Consider the following 27,220-nt stretch of genomic DNA (forward strand, 5'->3'; position numbering starts at 1 on the left):
TATTATCACAAAATGTATTTGGATCACCAGGCAAACTAGATTGATTTAAAACACTGACCACTGTATTGTGTAAGGCAATACAACAATTAAAGATGTGATTAAGTGATTTAATATCAGTTGTTTTTGACTAATTTTAAATTTGATAATCAATTTAGTTTGACATAAGTCATAAATTGCATATAATACTAAAATATACTCTATACTGGGCTACTCTACAAGGCTAGACTGATCATCTAATTTGATCAGTGGTTAAGTATGAAACAGATCTACAACTGCACAATTAACTTTTACTTGTGTGTCCTTCTTTGTGACTGACATTAATGGAGAAGATGGGTGGATGGAGTTGTGGCTGCCAACTGTTCTGCTACTTTCACAATTTTGTTCTCACTGCGCTCAGATTGTTGACAATGTTGTGGGTCGGCAGTCAGGTCTATTGTCATGCATGTCCTCCAGTTACTCATTGGCAAACTAGAAGTTACGGGACTAACAGTAGCGTGTGATTGTAAAGTTTGGTTTATGAATATTCTTCCCGTTTTGTTCACCTGCAACTAGCAGACAAATCATTTCCCTAAGTCAACATTAGAAAAATATCAAACTCCGTGTTGGGAAATTGAGATTTTTTTCTCGTGTTCCTAATCATTTGTATTAAGCATGTTATCTTATTTATTCATCGTTACTCATAAGGTAATATTTAATAAAAGGAAATGTACAAAAAAAATGTATTGGTCACCCCTAAGAACAGTAGCAAGGTGAATTTATAGTTTTGAATAAACTTCTCAAAAAGATAAAATATGACTATGAACCAAGATAATTAAACTAGTGTTAAGCTTAAAATTCTTTGTAAATACTAAAAAGATATTTGACCATTTTACTTTATAAACACTAGGAAGAACCAAAGTGTCGACCTTACAAAAACAAAAGTCATTTTGGAGTATGTCCACCTTTTTTTATTAATAGAAAAGCTGTCATTTAGTAGAGGCGTTGAGGTTTGCCCATGGTGCTCTTGACGTAGAGGGCACGCACGTTCTGCCAGTTCTTCTTCAGCAGAGACACCAGGAAGTTGACAGCCAAGTGGATGTTGTACACAAGCTCTTCCTCAGTCATCTTCACATGTCCAACAGCTACAGCCAGACAGAGCACCTATGTCACAAACATTAAGATAAATATCATTCAATAAACCAGCATTGAATATCTTCAATTTAACAGATAAGTTCACAAAAAATAAAAATAAGTATAGATTTCTCAATTAGGAGTACTGCTGCCCATACCTTCTTCATCTGGAATTTGATGGTGGATTTGACCTCATCCACCTTGGAATTCATGTTCTCGTTGTGAGTGAGCAGGGAGGGGAACTTGCCGGCCTTGTTCAGCCCGGGGCCCAGGATACGAGGGATCTGTTTAATCAGAGACTCTGAAGCCAGGAAGGCGTCGTACTTCTTGGCTAGATGGGAGCAAATAAGTCAACGTTTAGAAAACACCTCAGATTTCAGTTATCACAGCTAGTGTGTCTTGTTGCACATGATGCCGACTCCGTACCGAGCTTCTTGACCATCTTTTTGTTTTTGTTCAGCTTCTTGAGAGCCTCGATGTCCATGTGTGGCAGCTCAGCGGCTTTGGCCTCATCACAGTGCTGCTGGTCTCCCAGGACGCACACAGAGAACTTGGGCCTCGGGAGAGTCTTCAGCCTGTTTATGAAAAGAAATATATATATTTAGAGAGACTACACATCATACGTCAAACCCAGGAGCCATGAGTTGAAAGTAGGGATGCCATTTAGAATTTTTTCTTTAACCGGTTAACCACAAGAATTAACAGTTATTAACCGGTTAACCGTTAACATTTAATGTAGCCTATTTATAGTGAAATACATGAAACATTATAGCAGGGCTCCAAACCTTTTTTGTTCCAAGGACCTGCATATTAATTTAACATACATTTTGACATTCACACGGCACCTTGTCTGTTGTGAGAAGAGGTCTAGTATGCGAATGTAGGAGCATTAAGTGAAATAAGTGACATCTACACATACACAGGCTTAGGGATGGGTAGCCTACCGAACCCCGGTGCTAAGTAATGCTGAACACGGGGCAACATTTTGAAAGACCGTAGTATTGATAAGCTCCGACATTATCAGTACAGCATAACGGTACTTTATGCTTTTGTTTATGACGGATTTTCGCTATTGATCCTCACACACAAGCATGGCAGACCTCTCTGCGTCTGTGCAGGGGCACTCACTGCCTGTCTGTCACTCTCTCACACTCACTGAGACAGTGATAGATGCAGGACAGCATCCACCTCAAGAAGGATAATGCTCACGCTATGTTAAGCTAGCGGGAGCCCACGCTGTTAATTAAATTATACAAACACATGGCAGGGGAGTGTTGTGACCATAAGTTGTGACTGGATATCTTTCTGGGAGCGTACCATGGACCTATTATAAAGTTGAGAGTAGCCTACACGACTCTTTTCATTCTTTACCGACAGTTGGCATTATTACATCCGGTTTAGCGATATCAAAATAAGAGTCTGGATTTCAGAGAAATTAAGATGATTTTTTTTTTAACCGGTTAACCTTTAGTATCAACCGGTTAAAGATCTTCTTAGCGGTTAACGGTTAACCATGGACATTCCTTGTTGAAAGTAAGGCAGAGTATAGTTAAAGGACTCAAGGCAGGTCCACCACTAATGCATAAGATAAATATGGGCCAATACATTTGTCAAATTGTTATTCTTGTTTAAAAAATAAATAAAAGTAGTGAGGCAACTAGCAAAAATTAACTACAGTTTATGAAAACGTGTTTGCTCATATTTTGGTTACCCATCGAAAGTCCAATAATCTGCCATACCCAAATGACAGTCCTGATTTAACCGTAATAGAAGAAATCTTACCCATACTGTCACTGTGGCAGGTATCCAGCTGACCTCTTTGGTAACGTTAAATTGGTCGGCTTGATTGGACATGAACTTACCAGCTCAGCCACTCAAAACCTTCCCTCATGTTTTAAGACCCAGGGTAGGGGTCCGTCTGCTTCACCTCCACCAGCCGAAGCTGGGTCAGCTCAGTCAGACTACCCAAAGTACTTCTCCATGTCTGCCCCTGGCCTGTCTTTTTTAGGGTTTTTTTTTTTACTCATGAGATATTTCAGCAACTACGCCAAATAACTGTCAGTTTTCAATACTCAAAGACAGGGCAAGTGGCACACAGGGAAAAGGTTGGGTGGAACAGTAAAAGATCGAACCTGACAGTGCCGGAGAAACGCTTGTCCTTCTGGGGATCATAGTTCTTCAAGCTGATCTGCAGCTCCACAGTCTCTGTAAACCTAAAAACATACGCAAAGTTAAATGATGATCTCACATTCCTGCATTTAATCCGTAAAATCACAGGTTGACCAGCTTTCCTCTTAACTTACTTCCTCTGTTTGGTAAGAGAGCCCTGCAGGACCTCCTTTACAGCTTCGTACAACGTATCCCTGGAGACCTTACTGTTAAATATAGAAGAAAACAAGTTAAAAGCAAGTGCAGTTTGAGAAAACGCCTCAATTGACCCAAATGCTACCGTTGATGTATGGCAGCGATGGAACATAGGCCTATGTGAAAAAATCGGTAAATAGTTATCTAAAAATTATGTAAGAGCCGTAATAAATCCATCCGATTGTTAATTGTCTTCATAAATACGTTGTTAATCATCGGATGACAGTGGATTACATCTTAAACTTGTTGTAAGGTGAGGCTTTGCCGGCAGACAAGCCGGTCCGTACGTGACGTTTAGTTTAACCCAATTCGAAACATTTCTACTAAATTACGACACTGCGGCATGCCGTAGTAACAATACAATCTCAGACAACGAATACATCTCAGTTTAAACAAGTCAATATCTAATTTTTTTACATTTATTTGTAAAACTGGGTCTGACCTCATTTTAGCGGCTCGTCCCTGTCCTCGCGCTACGCTGGAAAAGGAAGTCACATGGGAAGTTACGCATAATAAAGGCGGCCGCGTGATGACGTAAGTAAAGAGCGACACATTGTTTTGTTTTTTCCCATGGTTTTTTCCCCCTTTTAATCTTTCTTTATATGTCCATGCTTTTAATATATAATTCCTTCTTATAATCAACAGGTCCATGGTTTATTTTATACTCGGAATGTAGGTCCATGTTTATACAAAAGATAATAAAATTTAAAAAATAATTACTTTGTTTATAATATCCTTTATTCCATGGGGGTGTCAACTGTATTTGTGTCAACATAGATGCTGAACACTTTGAGTTATGTCCTGCATTCATAATCGTACCCATAAAAATATTGTCAGAATTTTTTTATTTAAAGTCATCGTGCAGCTGAACGACCTTTTTTCACTGTAGTCTCATACATTACATTTTGTTATACAGATGTCGTAAAATTTAAGCAGGATTTTCGAGTTAAAGACTGAGGTATAAATCTATGTATTTGTTTAATTATTGAAATCTAAACCAGCACGTTATTGAGTCACTATAGCTCCAAAATAATTGTAATGTAGTAAGAAAGTACAAAGTATTTCCCTCTGAAATTTAAGTTTAGAAAACAACAATTTAAATATTCAGAAGTATCTCAAAATTGTATGTAAGTATAGTAGCATGCATGAGTATATTGTTAATGTGTATGAGAGATAGTATATGTTAGAAAAATATTTCACACAGTATAAAAAGGCCCCACACTGAATTCATGCTGAGGTACACACACACACACACACACACACACACACACACACACACACACACACACACACACACACACACACACATTGTCTTAGGGCACTTTTGGGAGAATTTAAAATATTTATTAGCTTGACATTTGTCCCAAATTCCACAAGGTGTCCCCAATCAACTGGAGTCTAATGTGTATACATGATAGTGACTTATTTTAGAAACACATACCTACATAATGAATATGACAGCAAAATGAGCTTGAAATGCAACACCAACATTTAAAAGACAGGGAGCAGTCTTTTCTGTAAGACCTGATATCTCAGTGATCTCTTCTGATATCTCAGTGATCTCTTCCTGTGCCAAGCTGGTGGTAAAAGTTGCATCAACATATTGCCAAAAAGTAGACAACAACTTAATTGAACAGGTTTATTAACAATCATTAGGTCGGACAAATTTTCACATGTGTGAGATTCTTTTCAAAGCAGCTTGGAGGGACTTTTTCAGGAACGTCTCATTTAACATCAGGGTACCATGCAGGGAGAGTTTGTGAGCAGCAGTTACCTGGAAAATAGATTCAAACATATGCAGAGGGATTACAAATAATATTCATTCACTGTTAAGCCATTATGCAAGACATATATCAACTAACTTACATGACTGCTATATTTGGTGAGGACTGTTAGCATCATTTTTGCAAACTTCACAGACTTTGTAAATTGAGGACCTTGGCTCACGAGCTGGTCACTGAACTGTGCGAACAGTTCTTCACTCAAGTCAGGCTGAGAAAAAAAAGGCAAATGAATAACAATATAATGACTGTGGTCTCGCAGCACTTTTCCCATGAACAAGTGTTCTGATTACCTTGGAGTCTAGTAAACTGTGGATAATGGAGAGCACTGGTTCACTCCACGATATCTTGAGTGTAATTCTGTGAAAAAACAACTATATAATTCCAAAAGTCTATCATTTTGTGCTTCTTTGACTTGTTGCAGCAGTTGCAAGTCAATTTATAATTTAAATGTGACTCACTGAAGCACCAGCAGTCTGTAATGGGAATCAAGGCAGCTTTCTATCAGTCTGTTCAGCAGCTCCGCCTGTGGGTTCCCTGAAAACAAAACAAAGTCCAAAATAGTGAATCAATTAATGTTAGATCCAGGAGATGAGGGACAAGGTCAAGGCCAAGCTCTTCAAAACAACTGTCCTGTTTATGTGAACTTGAATCAGGACCCTGAATTGATGCCAGCTACAGCCCCCCCCCCCTCCCTCCCCCTTCACAGCAATGTGAAGTGGAGACTAGAATGTTACCTGCCAAAGTTACATTTTACCCACATTTGGCAGGTTGGCGGGTGTTAATTTAAAGCCCTGATTACAATCCTTGGCCTACCTATGTTCTTTCCCTCCAGAACTGGTCCGATAAGAGCATGGCACATGGGTCTAGGACAGCGGCTACAGATTGATGTCGCTGCAGTGACTAGGCATCTGGAGGCCGGTTCTGACAGGGACAGGACCTGCAGGTAGAGCACAGTGTCATCCAGTCAGGCTCAAACACGGCGACACGTGTTGCATCCTTTGCATTTCTTTTTTGCGATGTACCTTCTCCAGCAGGAGGCTCTTGATGAGCGTCGCTGCCGTGCTGTAACTAAGGTCAGGAGAAGGAGCCAAAATACTGCTGCACAGTTTAGGCAGAGCGGACTCCGGTAAGTCAGGCAAACGCAGCATACTGCATATTATCTCCACCTTAACAGGAGAGGCAGAGATGTGGTATTAAGCGTTTCATGGCCCATCAGGTTGCAGATGTCTAGCACAATGAGCTAACAATAAAATAACCAGTGGTAACTATGTTGATAGTTAATAGTAATAAAAGTCTGTTTCTTTGCTACTTTATTTCTAATATTAGACATTATTTCTAATTTCTGAGCCTGTAGTTGTATTAGTATTGTGCTGCAGTCTATGGCTGCAGTACATTGAAATATGAATCTAATATTTTGTTTACCCATATTCAACATTGGGGTGGATAAAATGTCATGAACATCTACAAATAAAGCTCAATTCACATTAAACACTTGAGAAAATGTTGAGGACATACTTGGCCAGGGTCACACTCAATCAACACTTTGAACTCATCAATGGAGCTCTGGTCCCACTGCAAAGAGACAATAATATTAATTACATTATCACCAAATATTAATCTCAGTCTGTGCTGGTTAAAAAAATATATAGACCTTACCTCTGCCTGACTTTCCAGTAATTCTTTTATTTGAAGAACAGAGACCTAAATAAACACAGATATAGACGTTGTGTTGGATTTAACTGAAACCTGTGATATATTTATGAGACCACTATGGAGATCTGCTATCAGGAAGGTTTGCAATCATTCTAAAATGTTATCAATCAAATTGATAAGACGTAAAATAGATAGTGTAGTTTGAGTGTCTCAACCTTTATAAGTTCAGGCAGGGCATCTCGTGGACTGTCTGGTCCTGGCTGCACGTCTTCAGCAGGAGCTTCTGCTGCTATCACATCTTTTGCGTTCTGCTCTGCGGCATCAAGAAACGCACTACCACAGACATCCGTCTTTATCCGTTTACTCAGCTGTCCTGTTTCCTCACCGTCTGAGTCCAGAGCAACGAAGCTGCTCTTCCTTTTCCTTTGCATCCCCGGCTCTAATAAACTAGACGCAATCTGAGATTCAGCTCCTACTGTTTGTCTGCTGAAGCACTTGGCCCATTCTCCATTCTCACCAACACCAACCAAACACTGCGACAGCTCCTTGAGTCTCTGGCTGCATAGTGGGGTGTAGAGAGGCTCCTCATCGTGGGCCCCCATGTTTCTTTCCAGCTGTCTAACCAGAGCGGTGACCCAGGGGTTGGGACGGGGGTCCAGGCTGAGGCATTTGAGCAGATGGAGGATGCTGGCCTGAGGAAGAACAGGCTGGACCAGATAGATGAAGGACAGCAGGTTTTGTTTGAATAATGCTGGAAACTGGCACACCAGGGGTTTACTAGAAGAGGTAAAGAAAAAATAGGCGTGAGGGATAGGAACAGGTAGTTAGGCACATTAGAGTAAAACCCAAACAGGCCTGCATATTGAAATAGGCTTGATTTAGAAAAACAGAAAGCTATAAAAAAATGAAGAACATTTTGACTTCTCAAACTCAAGAGTACAAAATAATATTAAATGTGTCTTTAATTGTCCAAAGTACTGGTGGTACTGAGCAGAATTATTTAAATCCTGAAAATGACTTATCATACAAGAATGTCCAGAATTCAGAATCCTTCTTAAGTCAAATTACAGGTGTTACTTAAAACAACGAACAGACTGGTAATGCTGAGAAATGGCCCATGCAATTTATTTATTATACAATATAAATAAAGGAAGTTGGAAGCATTTAACTCATGTGGATACAGAGTCAGTGTAACTTAATTATATTCAGTGAGTAAGGTGGTTCAGACCAGTGTATCATATTCTATGGGTCAGGGTCAGGAAAATGTGCATACAGCAAATCTTAGGGGTTGAGATAGCGAAGAAGAAACAATACATAGGCTACACTTGTGTTACATAAATGTGTAATATAGACTTTCCATCTAATCTTGGTAAATATTGGCTAACAACTTTTACTTTTCTGGCCTCAGTCAATCAAAATAGGACCATCTGGAAAGTTTAGTGGTTAATCCTTTAACTGAACTGCTAATAATTCAGACATCTGAAATCTTACAAGGGGATAACACTTCAGTGTTTTTCCATTATGTTGACTAACGAATTTAATCAAAGTTCATGTCTTAATTTCACATGTGAAAAGTAACTTGTTCTATGTAAAAGGGATCGAGTAAAAAATGGGCTACAATATTTTCCTAGACTAGCCTACATGTGAAGTTTATCTACAAATTATCTGTAAATCTCTCGGCTCCTACACTCAGTATACAACGTAAACTAACATGAATCGACATGAATGTCCTAGCGGTGCTCTTGAAAGTAGCCTAACGTCGCCATTCAAATGACGTCTTCAACTTTTTACTCCAAATTAACCTTTTATTAAATGAAACTAACGTTGTGTTCACGGAAACCCAAAGCTAAGATGTATAATTTACTTACACCACCAGTGGTTGGGCTTCAGTATCTGAACAGATAACTTCATCTTGGCATACTGTTTTTATGAAGTTAAGCAGGGACATTTCGGGGTTGGCCCGCTGCTGCCTTCGGAAGACGCCCACGGCTCTGTGAGCACCGGAGGCTCCGGACAGAAGCGAACGGACCAGCAGCTTCGACTGCCCGTCAAACCGGCTCAACACTCCGGCGTCCATAACCCCCGTTTAAGTTTTACACCGTGCCCGCGGCCAAAGACCATGCCAAAGACCCATTATAAGCTTTGTTGACATGTCTTCTTCGCTTACGTTTATTCAAAAAATGTGTTTCCACAGCCACACCTCCACCTAGTGGTACAAATAAGAAGCGATTCTCCCCTTTACAGTGGATAGCGTGTATACATATTTATACCATCATCAGCAGGGGTTTTCAAAGTGTGAGAGAGTGAGCCCCCCCTCAGAGAACACAATTCAGCGGAGCCCCCCCCCCCCCCATAAAAATGTTCTAAATCTATTTGTGTTTTGAAAGATCTTTTAATTATTTTAAACAACTCTGTTCCTATTTTACACATTTTAAACATATTTTTGAAACATTTTAAACATCTTTGTGCATTTTTAAACACATTTTTAACATCCTTATCAAAGTATGTTTTTGTTTTGCGTTTTCAAAATACATTTGAACATTTTATTCTAGTGGTTTAATCCTGCTTCCTTTAAGCGTGGATAGTAGTGACTGAGTGTGCAGTGGAGTTAGAAAGATAGGCAGACAGACTTGCCCAAATTATTGACTTTTGTTAAATGTCATTCCCAGTGTTTTTTCGCTAGTGCCTCCAATGTCCTGCTGGGTGAAAATAGTAGCCAGCAGAGATCCTGACCCTACACAACATGATAATACACACTGTGCATGGACGTGAACGTGACGTGATCAGTTAACCTCGGATTACCTCACAAATGATTAACTATCTAGACCAAAACATTGTATTTCTTTTTTTGTATGATAACTTACATTTGGTAATATGATGTTAATAAAAAACCACTGATCTATGGAATACATCTAGTGATTAAGAGAACGACGCCCAATTTCAGTGAGAAAAAGTGTGAAGCAATGTTTTATTTTCTGTGTACAGGTACAACTTCTTTAAAAGAAATAAAATCTTAACATTTTACGTTCTTGCCAAAACTTGTAAAGGGTATCATGACAATTCAGGGGTAGGGTATTCTTTTAATCTATGGACAATTAAAACCATCCACACCAACACTTTAAAATATCAAAATGGTGCAAATTGTTAGGAGAGAAAATCACAATTGAGCACACATTAATTAGTGGAGAGCCCAAGCGAAAATGAACAATCTGCAACTTGCTTGGAGCACTATGGCAACAGGATATTCGATAAAGCTAAATCACAAGGCCACAGATTAACCACCAAATTATTGGAGATTAAAGTTTTTTTTTTTTTTCCCCCTCACCAAAATAGGGACGCTTACGTCTAGAAGGGCAACAAACCATTTGCTGTGGAAAGACAAGTGGCCTAACAGAGACCGTAGCAGGTAATTTCACAGGTTAGTTCCTCTGGCTGAAGGAGTGCTGGTCAGGAAAATGACCTGCTGAAAGTCAAAGTCATCATCTTCATCCACTTCGTCACCACTGAGAAGGGTCATGGCTATGATGAGATCAAGCAGATCGTGACTCTCGTAGTAGTCGACATCTTCTGCAGGATACTGTTAAGGAATGAAGAAAAGGAAACACACATTACCTCATGCATTTCAATTGAAGGGAGAACTTGATAGCAAATAACAGGGATTATATTTACCGGTAATGGCCTGCGACGAGCATGTTTGTCATGCCGATAAAGGCACTCCGTTTTGAAGGGGCAGCATCTGTATCGTGAATAGTGAGCGCAACTTCTCTTACTAGCAGTTGTAAGAGAAGAGGGGTGAATTAGTTGCAGGCGTTCATTTCTCAAACACAAACAGGAGGATGCAGCAATTTTGTATTTAACTAAACATAACACTTAAGACAAAATCAATCCCTCAGGGGGTAAATGTTGCAGGCCTTGTGAAATGCATCAATAACTGCTAGTTTTTAAACTTGATGCATTTCCTGTAGTGGAGCGGCTAAGTGCCTATTTTTGTCCGAATCTTTCAGTTGATGATACAAGCGTGAAAATTGGCATGAGCAGTCTCCATGGGTCAATTGACATTGTCATTTGAAATAGTGAATTTGAATTTTTTTCATAGAAATTTATGTATTTCATTGCCTCAGACAATTTTCTTGTAAAGTGACAATGGAGACTGCTCATGCCAATTTTCACGCTTGCATCACAAATTGAAAGATTGTAGCACTTATCTGTAGTACAGGATGCTGAGGCAGATTTTCACATTGCTTTACATGTCAACAATGATTACTGCTCAGTTTAATATGGTGAGGAAAAAAGAGTTTTAGCAAGTAGCGGCTACTCAGTTTCCTCTTAAGGCAGTTTGTTTAAATCGATTCAATAAAAGGAAAATTGTAGGGTTGACAAAGCAGCCATAAGATTCCAGGGGTATTAAAAAAGATTACACACAGGTGTTCATTGTTAATTTCCATTTGATTAATGAAGTACTTTGTTCTTAAATGTTGACCATGCACTTCTGTAGCTTTGCACACAAATTTGTAATGCTGTTGGTCATATACCAGTCATGTACATTCAATTGTTCTAGATGACTGTTAACCTAGAAGATCCAAACTTGGTTTTATTTCAAAGTTTGATATTTTTCTAAATACAAATTGAGGTCAAATTCTGATCTGTATATAGCACACAATAGAATGTTAGAATCCCAATTTAAAAAAAATATATATGTATTTTGCTAGCATTTCAAATTAAAAGCCTGTGCCAGATGTATTCTGTAGTTTTAACTCTAGATATGGCCCATTTATATGCCTTTAAATTGGAACCAAATTTCAGACCACTGGAATGCATCCATTAACATATCAAGCAAAAAAAAAAAAAAAAAAAAAAAAAAAAAAAAAAAAAAAAAAAAAAAAAACACACGTTTAACCACTTTGAGTTCAAGAGTTAGAAAAAAAAATACTACATTTGCTATAATAATTTCACACCATACCTGAATTTCTCTTGGAAGGCAGCAATTACAGTTTCCTTTTCTGGTCCTTCAACCCAGTATTTATTTGGCACATAAAAGGCAGATCTCACTCGGCATTGTGGGCAGGTCCTAGGAAATCATGAAACAATGCTGTTATATACAGTAGTTCATGGTGCCTCTTCCCATTCAGTAAAACATTATGCTATATTAATGACACCTACTTCACCACATTCGGCCCGAGGTCTTTGGTTTTCCTCCAGGTCATGATGCATTGTAAACAGAAGGAGTGGTTGCAATTTGGCAGGATTCCAAAAATATGGTTTCTTGAATCTGGCTTTTCATACACCTTGTCCATGCAGATGCTACAGGTCACGTTTTTACTCTGGAGGAAGGCCTTTGTTTCCTCTACCTGGGTAATAAAGGCCACAGCAGCAGTAGCACCATCCTCTGTCGTCTCATTGGAGGTAGTTTCCTGGAAGCAGAAACTTTGTAAATCAGTACATGTCACCTGGGTTCAAATCAATGGAACTCACAAATGTGCCTCGTAAAGAACACGCATAAAAGTTGAGCAAACCTGTTTGTTTCCACTAGCACACGCTCCTGCTTGATCAACTTCTGAGCTCTGGATCAATCCCCAATTAGCAGTGAGATGAGAGTCAGTATCTGCAAAGAAAAATTAAGTCAAGCATGGGGACTGCATGGAGAAATGCGGACCTAAGTCAGTTAAACCCAGGAAGACATCCCAATACCTTGTGTATGTTCCTCAGCAATATCCGCTGCCGCCATGCGCCCAATGTTGCGTTGAGGATTTGGGACATTAACCACAAATTCAGATCTGCTGCATTCCTGCCTGGACATCAGCTCAGCCTGCAGAAGAGCGGGCTCAGACCCTCTTCTGCCAGGTGTAGCATAGGCCACACTGGAGGAGGAGACCGCAGGCACTGAACTTCTTCTGCCTGCAATGGCCGCATCAACTTCAGGTAGAAGGACATGGAGATACCTAAGTGGTTGTGCAAAAAATATTAAATTATGTGTGCATATTTTATTTTATCTAGTCATACAACTGAAGGGGGAAACATTTTTAAATATACAAACAGCTTACCTGCAGCTGTCACCATACCAGCATCCACCTTTCTGAAAGTACCTACATATTTGGGATGACGGTATAGCTGGCCAATTATGACGGTAATTACACCTTGGACCAAATGAGCAAGAGCCATTTATGAAACGTCTGTAGTGAAAAGGGAGAAGGTTACCATTTTTACCATGCAGGGTTAGAAGCAGAGCTTTTCTGAGAGGGATTTACAGCACTTGTCCTCAATGGATAGAGACAAACTATCACTGAAAGAGTACACCCCGCTGATTCCTGCGTTGTGTGAAGGGTGATCCAGTTTGACTGAATTTTGATTTTGTGCAATTTCTTTTCTTACACATTGCTGAGGCCATTCAATGCGAAAATAATTGAATATTCCAATTGTCATCCAAGGCAACGCCTGCCTCACACTTGCAGATCCACATTATATTGTCCTCGCCCAGTGAAACAAGTCAGAAATCCCAGTGAAACAATTAAAGATCAGGCATAATTTGATGTTGGTTCAAGCCTTAAATTGTGGTTGTAGTTAGTGAAAACTAAACTGAACAAATTTCTAGCTACATAAGAGTTGCCTAAGGGCATTTAAAAAAGGAAACCTCGATAGTCCTACTGTCACCACTAGCGATGACATTTGGGAAGAATAGAGCTGGTAACCAGATTAATTACAAAACACAGCCAACCGTTATTAGTCCATTGCTACATATTTAGTAATTTAAAAAAAAAGTGGATTAGGTTGAGCCATTCAGATAGCCTGGCATTCCCAGACCTGCCACTAGGCGCTGGCAAATTAAATTTGCTGCGCCTGTTGAAGATATCAGGGTATGGATTTCCAGACTACCATTCAGAGGCATAAATGCTGAAACTTTTCCCCACACAGTTGCGTAGCCCTGAACAGCTCATTCGTTTGTTTGTTTACGTGCTGTCGGAAATCGAAGCATTCCAGCTTATGTAAAAAGTTACCAACAGTCACTAACGTAGCTAGTTAACTTTGTCCAGACATAATTTATTACCCATCAGTTAAGTAGATAAATAATTAATGTGATAGCTAACGCTAACACAAGATTGAGGGTGACGCCGTGGCTAATTGACTTTAAAGCGAGCTAACACGAAACTGTGTTCTGCTAATATTTCACCGCGTCACCTTAGAAACCAATTTAGCCATCCAACGCTTTCCTAAAGATTAACATTAACAAATGAAAAAGTATGCCTTATGTTTAGTTCAACCATGATTTGTTTTTATATTGTCAAAATTGCACTTTTTTTGCCGTAACGTCCGTATAGGAACGCAGCACGGCGACGTTTGAAAGGGGAACCAGGTCAGAAACGTTTATTTTTTAAAGTATCAAAGCCACTAATTTCAAACTTGTTGTCCGAAATATCGAATCTATTAACTCTTGCCGCTTACCTACAGATACCTCCACTGCGGGTCGAGTCCATCCTCCGTGCGTTATGAGCATGCCACCAGGCCACCTCCATCCCACTGTCTAAATAGTTGACAGCCGGTTCCTTTTACCAATTAACTTAGCAACGAGCCAATGGGAACGAGACGTTGGTGTTTACACGTTATACGTTGACTGATCTCTCCCGAATTTTTGTCGCTGAGATCACACCACCAAACCCATGGATGGATTTATTATAAGTGCAACAGGATGTGCGTTAAACATATAATCTTTCTTGTGTAAAAAACAAACAAAAGAAAAACAGGAGAAAATCACTGATTACATTTCTAATAAAGTTTATAAGTGAGATGTAGGCTAACTAATCTAGAGCTGTAGATTGATTACATGTAGCCTAACTATAGATGAGAGCAACTTTGATACACAAGAACGAAATTATTTCAAGTCTTAACATTTTTTTAAACAAATATTTCAATCCTTCCACGTACACAGGCAGAGAGGTAGCTTACATCAACTTTTTGGTGTACTTTTTTTTAGTTTTATCCATCCACACCTTTTGCTATCTTGGCACAATGCACATTACCCAATCATGTCCAAATTTTGCAATGTGTTCCAATAGCAGGAAATTAAGGCAAAATAATAATTGTCAGAGATTAGATGAGACAGTGGAATAATGTCACAGATCATACATTAGAGGTAGATAGGGATCAAGACAGAATAAAAGAACAAGAGGAGACAAACTGTGCTGACAAACTGAAGTCCATTCAGAATAAGTACAGTGGGGAAAAAGGGAAGTCCAACAGAATATGGGAGGGGGAAAAGAAGTTGGAAATTTGGCTACAGTATTATAAGGCTGTTAACACTTTGTGCCTCTACTAACAAAACAAATCAGACGGGACACAATATGGGTAGTTATCTAGGACTGGGGTTATATCTCTGGTGAATACAGAAAGGACTTGCGATGCCAGATGTGATCATCAATTTTCCCAATAAAAACATTGTGGTACAGTATGCTGGTTTTAGGTCAATCCTGCGTTAAGGCGTGAAACCCAAATTTCTTATTGCGTAAAAGTTTGATATGGTATGCTTAATGATATATTTGGTACAACCTAAACTAAATAGGCAGGCATGTAATCATACGAAAGAAACTGATATACTTAATACATAAAACATGATCATTCATGATTTGCCTTTACAAATATGATCAACAATTACAAATAATTAGTAACAGAATTACAAAGAATAAACTAAGAAAAACTTTAAGATGGCAAGTACATGATCATTTGCATGTCAAAATGAAGAAAAAAAAATGCGGTCCCTTGTATTTCATTGGGTCATGTGTTTATAGTGTCAGCTTCAGAAACAAAAGCTGTGCAACAGTCCATTAGTTACCACTTAGGCAGATGGCTTTATGACACAACCTGTATAACTTGGATCTCCACCTTTATTGACTAATTAAAAAAGGTATTACACAGAAAGCTTTTTTGAGAGTTTTCTACACTGCTGGAGCCAGCCCAGTTTGTGTTCTATAAACCTAATGGCTAAGTAGCAGTCATTTATGATGATTATGATGATGATGATGGTGATGGTGATGATGTAAACACAAACCAATTTGTGCATCTTCAGATTCACTTTAAGTCTCAGAACAATCACTCTTGCCAAATACATTGACATCATAAGAAAAAGTCTTGCACATTACAAGCTGAAGGCTCTTTCGTAGTTCAGCTACGCCATTGGTGTAAGAACATGAAATGCTTTCCCTTCACAGCGAACACAGAGCTGAGGTGAGCAAGGAGAAGCTCTCTCTAGACACTGCTCTGGGGTCAGCTATGCTGGTAGTATGTAATAGGAGCAGCCTCGGTTACTAAACAGCAATCTCTCTGTTAAGTGACCGTTGTGGGAAACTAGGACTCGCAGCAAATGATTCCAGATGCTCATCGTACACACACACACGCGCGCCCTCACTCTCTCATACACACACACTCTCTCTCACTCTGACACACACGTTACTGTGCTGAGGGTAATGCTGACACTGAGAAGACATTGCTGATTGTGTTAGCCCTACCATGTAACTTTGTCTCATCCGCACGTTAAAATCCATGCCCGTACGTGGAACAGTGCTTGTACTGAATGCAGTGTATTATTAAAAATGTAAATTCTGTAACAGTATTGCTAAAAGCCGTCTGTGCTGGAGAATACTAATACATGTCTTTGTAGATCTCCTGTAGTAGAGGGTGGAGCGAGGTCTCCGACTCAGTCTTTTTGATCTTTTGGACAAGGTGAACGTTCTCTGTAACAAGCTGACGGAGGTCGGCCATCTTCTGCAGCAGCTTGGGGAAGAGGTAGACTGAGTCAGAGTGGTTTGCTTGTAGATGGAGGTCCAGGGCCTGAAGGATGCTGTCCTGACTCTGCTCCACCTGCTTCACGTTCATTAGCCCGGGACGATCTGGGTGAATGAGAAGGCCACAAGTTACTCTGAGCAAACAGGGTTTCTGCAGGGTTAGCCAAGTACATTTTAGACCTTTTGTGACCAAATTAAATGCAATTTAATAGCCGTTTCACAAGCATAAATACCAAAGTGACAGAAAAAAAATCAGTAGGGAAGATGTTGCCCAGTTTTAGCTGAACAAATGTCAATGTTCACGTAGTAGGCTATTTTTTTGTTTTATTCTATTTTAATATATATTCAGTATTTGTTTGTACTTGTCCTGTGCGTGTGCGTGCGTGTGTGTGTAGTCTGGAGGGGGACTACAATTGCCTTTTAAGTAATTGTCTTTGAATTAAGACCATCATGCCAATTATGGTTTCCCTGTAATAGCTCCCTAGCAGTGGCAGTAAAATTGTGTGATGTGTGTATGTTACAGGTCTGATGGTCTCACCTCCACAGAGAATAATAGCAGCAACAAACAGGGCCAGATCGCTGTCATCCAGCTCCAGAGCATTAAACTTGACAGCAAACTCAAACTTGGGTTCCATGATCTCATTGAAGGGCTTTCTCAAACTGCGCAGGAACTCCCTGGTCACAAAGCCTTTACCGTTAGCCACCAACAGCCCGTCTTTGTTCATGAGAGAGGGCAGCATGGCAAAAATCGCTTCATGGACGCCATACTTCAACAGAGTCACCTGCAGAAAGCACACACAGAATTATCCCATTTTGTCTCAAATATCAAACAACAACTAGAAATGCAATTCCTTGAAGAAATTGCGGTGTGAATGCTGACGCTGATGCTGAAGAAGCTGACGCTTCGCTGCTGAATGTTGATGAAGAACGAAGGATGAATATATCTGAATCAACAGAATGGTTGAATAATAGAATGTTTGAAAAATTTGGAATATTTGGAAGTTTGAATGGACTTTCTAGCTGAATTGAGGAATGAATTATGACCTTGAACTATGACCTCCAAAATGCAATCAGTTCATCTTTGAGTCAGAATCAACATTTGTGCAAAATTTGAAGAAAAACCGTGGAAGCGTTCATGAGATAATGCAGTCAAAAAAGGCAACGTCACAGTGACCTTGAAATTTGACCTTTGACCTCTAAACTCTTGTGATGTCATCTCTGAGTCATAATCAACATGTGCATATGTTGAAGAAAATCCGTTGAAGTCTAAAATGTTGAGTTGGAACAGGGAATCGAACCCCCAAACCTGTGTTCAGCTCAATCAGGATACTACCATGTAATGTCCTGAAGGAGCTGAACATGTAAAATGTGGAATGAAGTTTATTGGATGAAAAAGTTAACGCAATTTGAATCTTCTCCATCCGCTTTGAATGGGGCTGTGGCGTAATTTTGGGACGACAACATTTCAAATAAATATACATATTTTCGGGGTCCAAGAGCACATTCCAGAGGAGGTAATTTCAAACTCCTGAAAAAGTTTAACATTTAGAAAGTTATTAGAGGAAAAGCATTCTCAAACTCTCGACTTAGGCAAATTTCACTTGTATTCTGGATGTATCATAAGAGATTGGACTCTTCTCCCATTCTGTGACCTACATTATCCTATAATGTCACAGGCAGGTGCAGAGGTCTCCATAGTGACTGACAGCTAATCAGTGCCAAGTGAAACTTACAGATCTCTCCCCCTAAGGCAGTGCTTCTCAAATGGGGGGGCGCCGTGAGTTGTCAGGGGGAGCGCGGGCTGCCTTGATATCCAACTGACCAAAAAATAAATAAATATATATATATATATATTTTTTTTGCTAGCAAGCGCGATGTGTGCTTGTGTATGGTCATATCCGCGCGAAAGGCCGCGATTTGCAGTAAATAAGGCCCTGTTCTCACGGCAACACGAAACGGTGCAAACGCGGAAAAATTCCCGCGGTTGCACTATATCATGTACATGAAAACAGCAAACGCAGGCATTAAACCGCAAGTTTTTGAGATCTACTCCCAGGGAGGATTTTTTGGAAAACACAACGGTTTTGGTTTCTTGTAAACACCGAAACCATTCCCCCTGATAACGCTGACGTCACGGCTCCACTTCACGTATGCATAGTCTAATAACATTTGCTGTCAAAATACCCACACGCGAGTTATAAAGTTAGAAGACAACATAACATGCACGGTGTCTCCGCGGCACCATCACTGTGATCAGCGGAGAGTGTCGTGCAGGGCTCAAATATAACACTCGCCAATTTAGTCTATAGTCTATTAGTAAGTTATTGATACCATGCAACCGCCACTTTGTCTGGGGAAAGATTTGTGCTCTGACAGTTTTTCTAGCAAAATAAACGTGTGTAGCTTCTATATGCCAGGGACACGGCTCTCTACATTAAAAAACACTATCCATAGTTCGCAGCGGTTAAGATACTGTTCAACAAAAGGAGCATTAAGGCTACGGCTTCACAGTAAAAGCATGTCACTGGCTAAACATTAATAGCATTTCACTGGACAAACGTGAGTTGACTTTTATTTTGAAGTACGCCTAACAGGAAAGATAGCCTCTCACAAAGCCCCTTCACTATCAGCATGTCTTCTATTTTCACGAGTTCAATGGGTGAAATAAGAGGACAGAAAGCTTGTCATTTACAATACTTGTAACCCCAAGCTTACACCAACCGCTTTATGAACGTTAGTGGCATTAATTTTCGGTTACAGTAAGGTTTTATGCATTAAATTGTACCGGAAAAGCTATCTACTACTACCTTGTACCGCCAACTGCTGGCAAGGCATGCTTACTACAGCGATTTCGTCCCGTTTCCTCTGAAAACATGTGTACGAGTGAAGATGTCAGATAAATTGTGTCAGAACGGGGTTTTTTTTTAAACCAAAAACAGGAAAACTGTCACGTTTTCACCGTGAGAACAGGGCCTAAATGTCCACATGTGTCTCCAAGTGTCTCTGTAGGCTATTTAAAAAGAAATCAAGCAAGTAGACTAATAATAACATTAATGAATTATTGGTTATCACATCACAGAAGGCCTATTGGCCTATACTAATAAAAAACAATTTGTAACATTTAAACTTGTTTAAATGTTACAAATTGAGCTAATAAACTGAACATTGAATTTTTTTGCTGCAGAAGTTATCTCAGCTAATTTTTGTTATCTAATTTGATAATAAGGTGATTGTAGAATGCTCATGCCAGAAACTCATACAGTGGTTTTATACAGATAAATAAATATTAGCAGGTTCTCAATAGTATTTCAATTTAGGGGGGGGGCGCGAAAAAATGTCTGTCCCCTAGGGGGGGCATGACAGAAAATAATTGAGAACCACTGCCCTAAGGGATTAGCCTGGTCCAACCAGACCATCGTACTTAATTTCATTTGTACAGAAGGTCTGGAAGTGCTGTAATTGGCAAACGTTCACTCACTTGGAGGCGGGTGTCTGTCGAAGTTTAAAACTATTGGATCTGCCCAGTGCCACTCTGGATTAGCCAACCAATCGCATCACGTTTGGTCGTCACGTGTGTCATGAGCCGGCTTTTGACGGTGCGTTCCAGTTGGACAGGGAACTCGGAAATTTCCGACTTCACTACATATTGTAGTCTATGAATCTACAGGTACCTGGCAACAGTAACTTGTTAGAGCCTAACGTTTAGTTATTTGGACGAGAAAGGTTTTAGGCGTCCATACTTTCGCGAGCAGATGCACTGGAACACAGACAGGTCGGAACTCGGAACTACCAAGTCGGAAATCTCCTCCTTCCGAGTATAAAGGAACGCAGCATTCAACTGAAACTGGAGCGCGACTTCGACGTCATCGTTCTCAGCCACTCGCTCTGTTCGCTGATTGGACGATTGTAGATTCTCCGGCGAAAGCTGGGAAATGCACTGTACACCCAGACTGACTACTGAAGGGAAAATGAAATTTGGCCGGAAGTAGGCGGGCGGGCGGAGCCAGGCTACTAAGGGATCACACAGACAGGCGATTTCAACTGAACGCATAAGCCCAAACTGTTGCTTCTATCTCGCAAACCGTTGGTCTGACAGATAAAATGAACATACCGTGAGAACCAGAAGATTCCAATTAATATTCAGTGTCAAATTTGTGTTTATAATTTGAAAACTTTGGAATTCAGAGCAAGAAGCAAATGGTGTACACTTTGAATCTCCTCGTTGAAAGCAAAGTCTATTTTAATATTGTTGTCAATGAGGCAGGAGGCATCGTTCGGTTAGACTTTTTTCCGCTTAGAATCTCACAGCTCCCAATATGTATGTCCATTTGGCTCCAAAGAAACATTTCTGCGACCGCAACAATAATATCTACAGTTAGAGACCAAAATCATCCATGAGGAGTTAGATTTTTGTGAGTTGACGCAATCTTAAAAATGTCTGGTGTTCTTTTTTATTCCCTCTTCTCCACTCTGGCAGTTGATGTGCATATCACTCAAATTGATGTTACACATGCGTCAAACATGGCTGATTAATTTGAAAACTATGTTTTTTTTTTTTAAAGGTTGAATTTTAACAATGAAAGACGAAAGATAGCTGAATATTTGGTCGAAGAAATTAACTTTGTAGGATGAATTATCAATGAGCTGGAAGTGTTTGAAATCAGTGCAAAACGCTTAGCGTTTTGCCGATTTCCTCATTCATTCTGGAGGAGGATTTTTGGTGTAATAAACCTTTAATTATCTCTGAAGTTATGCATTTTATGAAAAAATAGTCAATTATGGAAACGTGCTCCCGTGCAAGACGAACATGGAACACTTTGAATCGAGTTTCTACGATGAAGTATGAACGAGTAGGAGCATTCATAATTTTGCAAGAAATATTAATTTCATAAATGGTTGATTTTCTTTGAAGTTATGAAATTCCTGAAAATTCCATTCGTAGAATATTAATGTCTAAAGTATTCTGAACAGTTATATGTGACAATGAAGTTTGTCGGACAAAGTATGAAGGAGGAGTAGAGATTTGAAATTTTGCATAATTTTTCATAAAACGTTGAAGAAGTATGAAATTATGAATTTTTTTGAAAATGTTGAAGGGGAGCAATACAGTCCTTGAAGAGCTGAACATGTAGATATTTGAATCAGGTTTGAAGGTTGAAGTATGTTTAAGATATGGAACGGTGTAGAAACGGCGGAATAATAATAATTATAAAGAAATAATTTGAAGGCTGTAGGATATTAAAGATGTGATTCACACCCAATATCACCTTGTGTAGCAGGCCGGGCAGACAGAGACTCACCTGGTCGTTAAGGAAGAGGTCCACAAACCCTGGAATGGACTTGGCAAACTCTGTGAGCTCTCTCACAGTCTCTACGGTGGTGCATTGGCAGCGATAGAACACATGGACCCCGATCTCCTTGGTGAGAGGTCCACCGGAAACTAACTGGCTCCATACCAAACCACTTTCTGCCTTCCAGAGGGATTCCACATCGTAAATGACAAAGGGCTTAAAAAGGAAGACAAAAATCAATTTATTATTTATTACCATCTGTAATCCTCAATACATGAAAGGTATTGAGGATTACAATAAAACACAAAAAAGGATTTTACATGAACAGGTACTTTGTGGTTATCTTATGCCTCGTTTCCACCGAGTAGAGCGGGTCGGGTCAGAGCGGTTCGGCCTGGTTATTTTAGCTTTCCATTTGCCAAAAGTTGGGTAGGGTACAGATATAAGCGAGCCTAACTGCTCCAAGCCGCTCCCATTTTCGGAACTCCTCCGTTAGGGTACCAGCTGCCTGAAAGGGTGCCGAAAAGGTGGAGCTACAAACTGCCGTCCATTCATTGGTCGAAAGAATAATTTCCGCCGTGTGTAGTCACCTCGGCAAGAGTGAAGAGAGTCTTTTGTTTTGGAGAAAAATGTGAGCGCAACACTGTTTATTGTGTGGTGTTTTTCCTCTTCATTAAATTAATCAGTGGGCTACACTGTGTCCCACTGCTACGATGTCATGTAGCTGCCGCAGCCAGTCCTGTTCGCTCACTGTCTCTGTCGGCTTGCACGGAGTAGTCTCTGTGCATGTACCGGCGTAATACGCTCACAACAGGGGGGGAATAAATAAAGAAGCGGCTGGTTTGACCAAGCAAAAAACGAGAGACCGCTGGCTTGACCACAGTTGTTTTACAGCCCGATAGTGTTTGACCCATATTCTGGCGGCGGCTATCGCAGTCCAGCTCAACCCCGCCCTACCAGTAAGGGTAGGGTCGCGGTTGAAACACCACCGAGATTCTTAAAAGCGAGCTGTCCCGCTCTGAGCCGCTCCGCTCCGACCCGCTCTACTCGGTGGAAACGAGGCATTACACTGCTTTAAACCAGAATAAGTGAGACTGACCAAAATAATTAGCTTTCATTTCTAGACAAGATATCATTTCAAACAATGCAAAGTTAAAGGTTAGAGCAGGTCAGAGCCACAGTTTCCTGACAACAGTTGTAACGATGTATTCCTGGTACCCTATGATGAGCATGCATTGTTTACAATTCAGTCAGGTCAAGTCAAGCCAATTGTATTTATATAGCCCAGTGACACAAATAGCAATTTGCCTCAGGAGACTTTACAATCTGTACAGTATACCACCCTCTGTACTTAGAAACTTTGATTCAGGTAAGGGATGGCTCCATATATATCTGTATAACTAGGCTGTCAAGCTCAAAAGAGCAAAACGGTATGTACCGAAGTGCTGCTGGTTTTGCCCGTCAGGATGTTGCGGGCCCTTTTCTTGGTCATACTGAGGTTCTTCAGGTAGGCTGTGTAGACTTGTTTGGCCAAGGTCTTCAGGTCTGAACCACCCGGTTTGCCAACGTTCAGTTCCTCTGCGAGCAGGCCTGCCACTAGCTTCTTCCTCTCCGCCTCAGGCATACGGCCATATCGGATAGCTGAGCAAATACACACACACACAGTTATTTTGTCAACAAGAGGGTTCATGAATCCATATTATTACTCTAAAAACATTCATCAATGCTTGGAAATCATCTTCATCATCCCCCAAAACAGACAAAGAAAAATATACAAAAAAACTGGAAAGAAAATAAGGAAGGCAGGAACACAGATTTGTAACTTTCCTAGTAAATTACACTTCCATCCGAATCATGAATTCATATAAAGAAATAGCCTAGTTATTTGAAATTACAGAGCCTAATTTATGACGTTGACTTGCTAATATTTTTCCTCTCACCATCGTGGGACATTCCCAAAGACAGGCACTTCTGGAAGCGGCAATATTGGCACTTGTTACGATTCTTCTTCAGAATCTTGCAGGAACGCTCACAGCGATCATATTCCAGTTTCATCCGCACGGTTCGCCGGAAAAAGCCCTGGGTGGGAAACAAAGCACTGGGCTCAGCAGCTGATATCAGGAAGCACAAAACCACTGACAGTGACTCTGTAATCTTACATAGATGCTGTGATGCACATGCTGCATTTACCTTACAACCCTCACAGGCATGCACACCATAGTGGAAGCCTGAAGCTTTGTCCCCGCAGACCTTACACTCCACGCTGATCCCAGCCCCTGTGCTGTCTTCTCGACCGAGACGCAGCTGTTCGGACAGCGAAGGCGACGAGGTTTGGGACAGGTCTACAAAAAATAATGCCTGAATATTATATGCCATTCTGTTTGCCATCAAGCAAGTCACAGGCAAGTAAAAGTCTTACCTGTGTAGCTGGAGGCGGCGCTGCTTTTAGGCTTGCAGTGATTGTTTTCCTCCTTATCCCTACTATCCTTAGCTTTTCTTTTCTGGTCCCCTTTAAGGCCTTTAGAGGCAGAAACTACCTGGTTCACCTCCTTGTTCTCTTCATCCTCACTCTCCCTGGCCTTCACCTCTTGAAGGTCTGTCAGCTCCGACACGCTTGTCGCCCCACAGCTGTCCGATCCTCCAGACTCTCCTTCCACGTCTTTGGGAGATTTGGGCTCGGAGTAGCCGTTCACCCTGTCGCGCTGCTCTGTAGCAGTTGGCTGAAACATTTCCACGGTTCCTGTTGAAGCTGACTCAGCGGCTCCCCTCCTGTCACGTTGGCATCGTAATGCTACTGTTGAACAATGAAATATTTAGTTTTAAACAAGCAACATTAAATCAGAAATTGTGAACTTAACAAGAATAACAACCAGATGCGTGTTAACTGGCCTCAAACCAGCTTCAGATCCAGCATGTGAGTGGTTTACAGTCCTACGTCAGTGACTAGTCACTAGCCTATCAAAGCATAAAGCTTGTCGTCATAACAGGTTGCAAAGCCAAAATGTTTCCCCATATACACACATAAATATACACACACACACGCGTTTATTTAGGTCTCGTTTCCAAAGTGAGTCCATTACTACCGGTTGTGTTTGAGCAGCCAGGGAATGTCCTTGATAGTAATAGGCTTATGACATGATATACACACGCTGTGTTGGCATACCTGAATTACTCACTAGGCAAGTGGAACAGACAAGCATAGGGGCCCCAGACAATTAAGAGCCATGAACACCCCAGTTTTGCATGAGCACAAACTTGCAGCACCTTATTAATACCAGTCAGTGACATGCCTAAAATGAGTTATATCAACACATATTCATGATAGTTCATTTTTGTGATTTTTTTTCATATCTTATCTTATTATATATTTAATAATTGAGAAACCATTAAAATAACAAATCAGGGATGGTTAGTTAGTGCCTAATGCTACACATGTAATAACTGACTGATAAAGTCATATTGGATTATTAAAAATTATAATAACATCCAGTATAGCCATTAAGTAATCCTGCTCATTAGCAACAAGCCAACAATGGACACATACACCAACAGATGTTAAAAGGGAAAGCTACCATGGCAAAATATCTAAGGGCAGACATGTTTTTCTCAAATAAGAGACTAAAATCTAAAGTTAAATAAAACATACATGCAAAGTTTATTTGAACACACAGCTCAAGGGCTACCCAATGTTTTCACTCTGACAATTGTGCCCTAAACATTTCAGTCTGTTCTCCACTATCTTCATAAGTAAACGAAGCAGGGAGACATCTGTATTATTGTTTGCCTCAGTCCCATGCTAGGGTGCACAGAGTACTAGGTGAGTGCGTTAAGGGGACAGGGTGCATGCACTATGTACACACTGAGCAGTGTTGATCGCAGGCGGTGGGGGAGAGGGCTTTGGGGTGGGGGGTAAATATTTGTCCCGCGGCCCCCTAGTGGATTAATCCGTCCATGTATGTAGCTCTGCCCTGACAAACAACAAGCCTCAACAGCGTCTAATTAACAGAGATTCATTAATGTTTTCAGACGGAATGCTGTCATCACATGATGGCTCAGAGTGAGGAAAATGTATAAACTTTGTTTAACATTTCGTGGGGGGAAAATACACCCTAGTTTAGGACTGTTTAGACTTGTCCAGCAGCCCAACCTGTCACACTGGTTCTTAGAAATATCTGCTATAATTGCAGTGAATTGCATAAGTCACTGACATGACTATAACTAGATACAAGCGTTAAATAAATGAAAGGACGGCTAAGTAACAGAAATGGCTACCGCAATACATGTTTTACTAACAGTGAACACAGTATTAGAGGTGTATATATGAGTAGCTTTAGCTTGTCGTTGGGCCGTCGAAGAGTGTCGGCGGCCGGGCGGCGCGGCTAGCTAACTTAGCTCGTAAGCTACTAACCTTGAATGTTGACTGAGTACCACAACTAGCTGATAGCGTGGCTGACCCAGATCCCCGTGTGTGCCTTTACAATGTACGCTAGTCGGCTTACCTCTCCCTGTAGTGCTGCTGGTTCAGAAGATATTTACGCTGCGAGAAATTATCAGCAGGCTAAAATAAACAAGTAGCGAAAACAGCCGCGAGCACCCCGTCCCGGATCGATCGGCTGATGACAAGTTGTTTGAAGTCAGAGGCAGCAGCTAACGTGTGACTGCTCCCACAAACTTAAGACTGAATCAGGCCTTCAAGCAGCAATCGAGCTGACACACCGCTGAGCACAAGACAGAAGAAAAGGGCAGCTTGTTCACTTTTGATCGCTGCCATATTACATGCAGACAGGCACATTTAAAGTGATAATCCCTCCCCGACTCTCTCCCAGTTACTCCTAGGTCCTAGCTTTGCTATAACCCCCCTCCCTCTCCTCCTCCTCCTTCATCGTCACATGCCAGGACACCCCCTCCCTTTCCACAGACAACACAAAACACACATCAGGCTGGAATCCTGCTTACAGCTTTCAAGGTCTGCAGCACTGATACTAAAACTAAAACGCGTCATGTGGCTATTATCACATCCGAAAAAAAAGATTGAGAGGCTATAGGCTACATGAAACCCTTTGAGGAAGATGTGTGGACTTGATTTAACTTGACATGTGGAGTTGGAGTTCGCGATTTTCATTTTCATTATTCACATATCACAACTTGATTAGACATACTGGTAATAACCAGTAATTGTTGTAACCAGACAAAGCATGAGCCTGCCCCAAGACACCTGCAAGACACCCATTTCCACTGTGAATAAAAT

General features: G+C 40.6%; 4 protein-coding genes across 6 annotated transcripts; all 4 read right to left on the reverse strand.

Annotated features, from left to right (window-relative positions):
* Positions 1-924: 924 nt before the first annotated feature.
* On the reverse strand, positions 925-3,971 carry rpl10a (ribosomal protein L10a). Its single transcript, XM_080031497.1, has 6 exons — positions 3,917-3,971; positions 3,414-3,485; positions 3,243-3,323; positions 1,537-1,685; positions 1,269-1,441; positions 925-1,140 (listed from the first exon to the last, which is right to left on the reverse strand). Exons 1-6 carry the CDS (start codon positions 3,919-3,921, stop codon positions 970-972), a joined length of 651 nt encoding a protein of 216 aa, XP_079887623.1. The 5' UTR covers positions 3,922-3,971; the 3' UTR covers positions 925-969.
* A 975-nt stretch (positions 3,972-4,946) lies between these two features.
* On the reverse strand, positions 4,947-9,066 carry fance (FA complementation group E). Of its 2 annotated transcripts, XM_080031490.1 has the most exons (10): positions 8,780-9,066; positions 7,127-7,688; positions 6,915-6,959; positions 6,774-6,830; positions 6,281-6,424; positions 6,072-6,195; positions 5,717-5,792; positions 5,549-5,615; positions 5,341-5,466; positions 4,947-5,248 (listed from the first exon to the last, which is right to left on the reverse strand). In XM_080031490.1, exons 1-10 carry the CDS (start codon positions 8,986-8,988, stop codon positions 5,144-5,146), a joined length of 1,515 nt encoding a protein of 504 aa, XP_079887616.1. In that variant the 5' UTR covers positions 8,989-9,066; the 3' UTR covers positions 4,947-5,143. The 2 variants fall into 2 exon arrangements, with proteins under 2 accessions (XP_079887616.1, XP_079887617.1); XM_080031491.1 differs by lacking the exon at positions 4,947-5,248 and having other exon boundaries at positions 5,348-5,466; positions 5,549-5,629.
* Positions 9,067-10,323: 1,257 nt separating this feature from the next.
* Positions 10,324-14,380, reverse strand: mkrn4 (makorin, ring finger protein, 4; the record flags this gene model as incomplete). Its single annotated transcript, XM_080031728.1, has 8 exons — positions 10,324-10,488; positions 10,581-10,680; positions 11,872-11,979; positions 12,072-12,322; positions 12,425-12,513; positions 12,600-12,850; positions 12,953-13,081; positions 14,349-14,380. 8 exons carry the CDS (start codon positions 14,378-14,380, stop codon positions 10,324-10,326), a joined length of 1,125 nt encoding a protein of 374 aa, XP_079887854.1.
* A 305-nt stretch (positions 14,381-14,685) lies between these two features.
* ppardb (peroxisome proliferator-activated receptor delta b) lies at positions 14,686-26,780 on the reverse strand. 2 transcript variants are annotated; one of them, XM_080031493.1, is made up of 8 exons: positions 26,472-26,780; positions 24,392-24,763; positions 24,163-24,314; positions 23,913-24,051; positions 23,411-23,613; positions 21,982-22,188; positions 17,220-17,463; positions 14,686-16,786 (listed from the first exon to the last, which is right to left on the reverse strand). In XM_080031493.1, exons 2-8 carry the CDS (start codon positions 24,699-24,701, stop codon positions 16,539-16,541), a joined length of 1,503 nt encoding a protein of 500 aa, XP_079887619.1. In that variant the 5' UTR covers positions 24,702-24,763; positions 26,472-26,780; the 3' UTR covers positions 14,686-16,538. The 2 variants fall into 2 exon arrangements, with proteins under 2 accessions (XP_079887619.1, XP_079887618.1); XM_080031492.1 differs by having other exon boundaries at positions 24,392-24,766.
* Positions 26,781-27,220: the final 440 nt, after the last annotated feature.

This window comes from Ammodytes marinus (genome assembly GCF_949987685.1).
Source record: "Ammodytes marinus genome assembly, chromosome: 7".
In the NCBI taxonomy this organism is placed as follows: domain Eukaryota; kingdom Metazoa; phylum Chordata; class Actinopteri; order Uranoscopiformes; family Ammodytidae; genus Ammodytes; species Ammodytes marinus.

What these genes read in the sequence shown, in the direction of transcription:
- rpl10a (XM_080031497.1), bottom strand. An exon ending in TCTCTTACCAAACAGAGGAA is followed by an intron (nt 3,324 to 3,413) that starts GTAAGTTAAGAG and finishes GTATGTTTTTAG; the next exon opens with GTTTACAGAGACTGTGGAGC. An exon ending in TCAAATTCCAGATGAAGAAG is followed by an intron (nt 1,141 to 1,268) that starts GTATGGGCAGCA and finishes TTTGTGACATAG; the next exon opens with GTGCTCTGTCTGGCTGTAGC.
- ppardb (XM_080031493.1), bottom strand. Translation starts at nt 24,701, where the DNA reads ATGTTTCAGCCAACTGCTACAGAGCAGCGCGACAGGGTGAACGGCTAC. An exon ending in ACCTCTTCCTTAACGACCAG is followed by an intron (nt 17,464 to 21,981) that starts GTGAGTCTCTGT and finishes TGCTTTCTGCAG; the next exon opens with GTGACTCTGTTGAAGTATGG. An exon ending in TGCTATTATTCTCTGTGGAG is followed by an intron (nt 16,787 to 17,219) that starts GTGAGACCATCA and finishes TCATTCACCCAG; the next exon opens with ATCGTCCCGGGCTAATGAAC.
- fance (XM_080031490.1), bottom strand. Translation starts at nt 8,988, where the DNA reads ATGGACGCCGGAGTGTTGAGCCGGTTTGACGGGCAGTCGAAGCTGCTG. An exon ending in TTGAGTGTGACCCTGGCCAA is followed by an intron (nt 6,425 to 6,773) that starts GTATGTCCTCAA and finishes TCTCCTGTTAAG; the next exon opens with GTGGAGATAATATGCAGTAT. An exon ending in TCTGGAGGGAAAGAACATAG is followed by an intron (nt 5,793 to 6,071) that starts GTAGGCCAAGGA and finishes TTTTGTTTTCAG; the next exon opens with GGAACCCACAGGCGGAGCTG.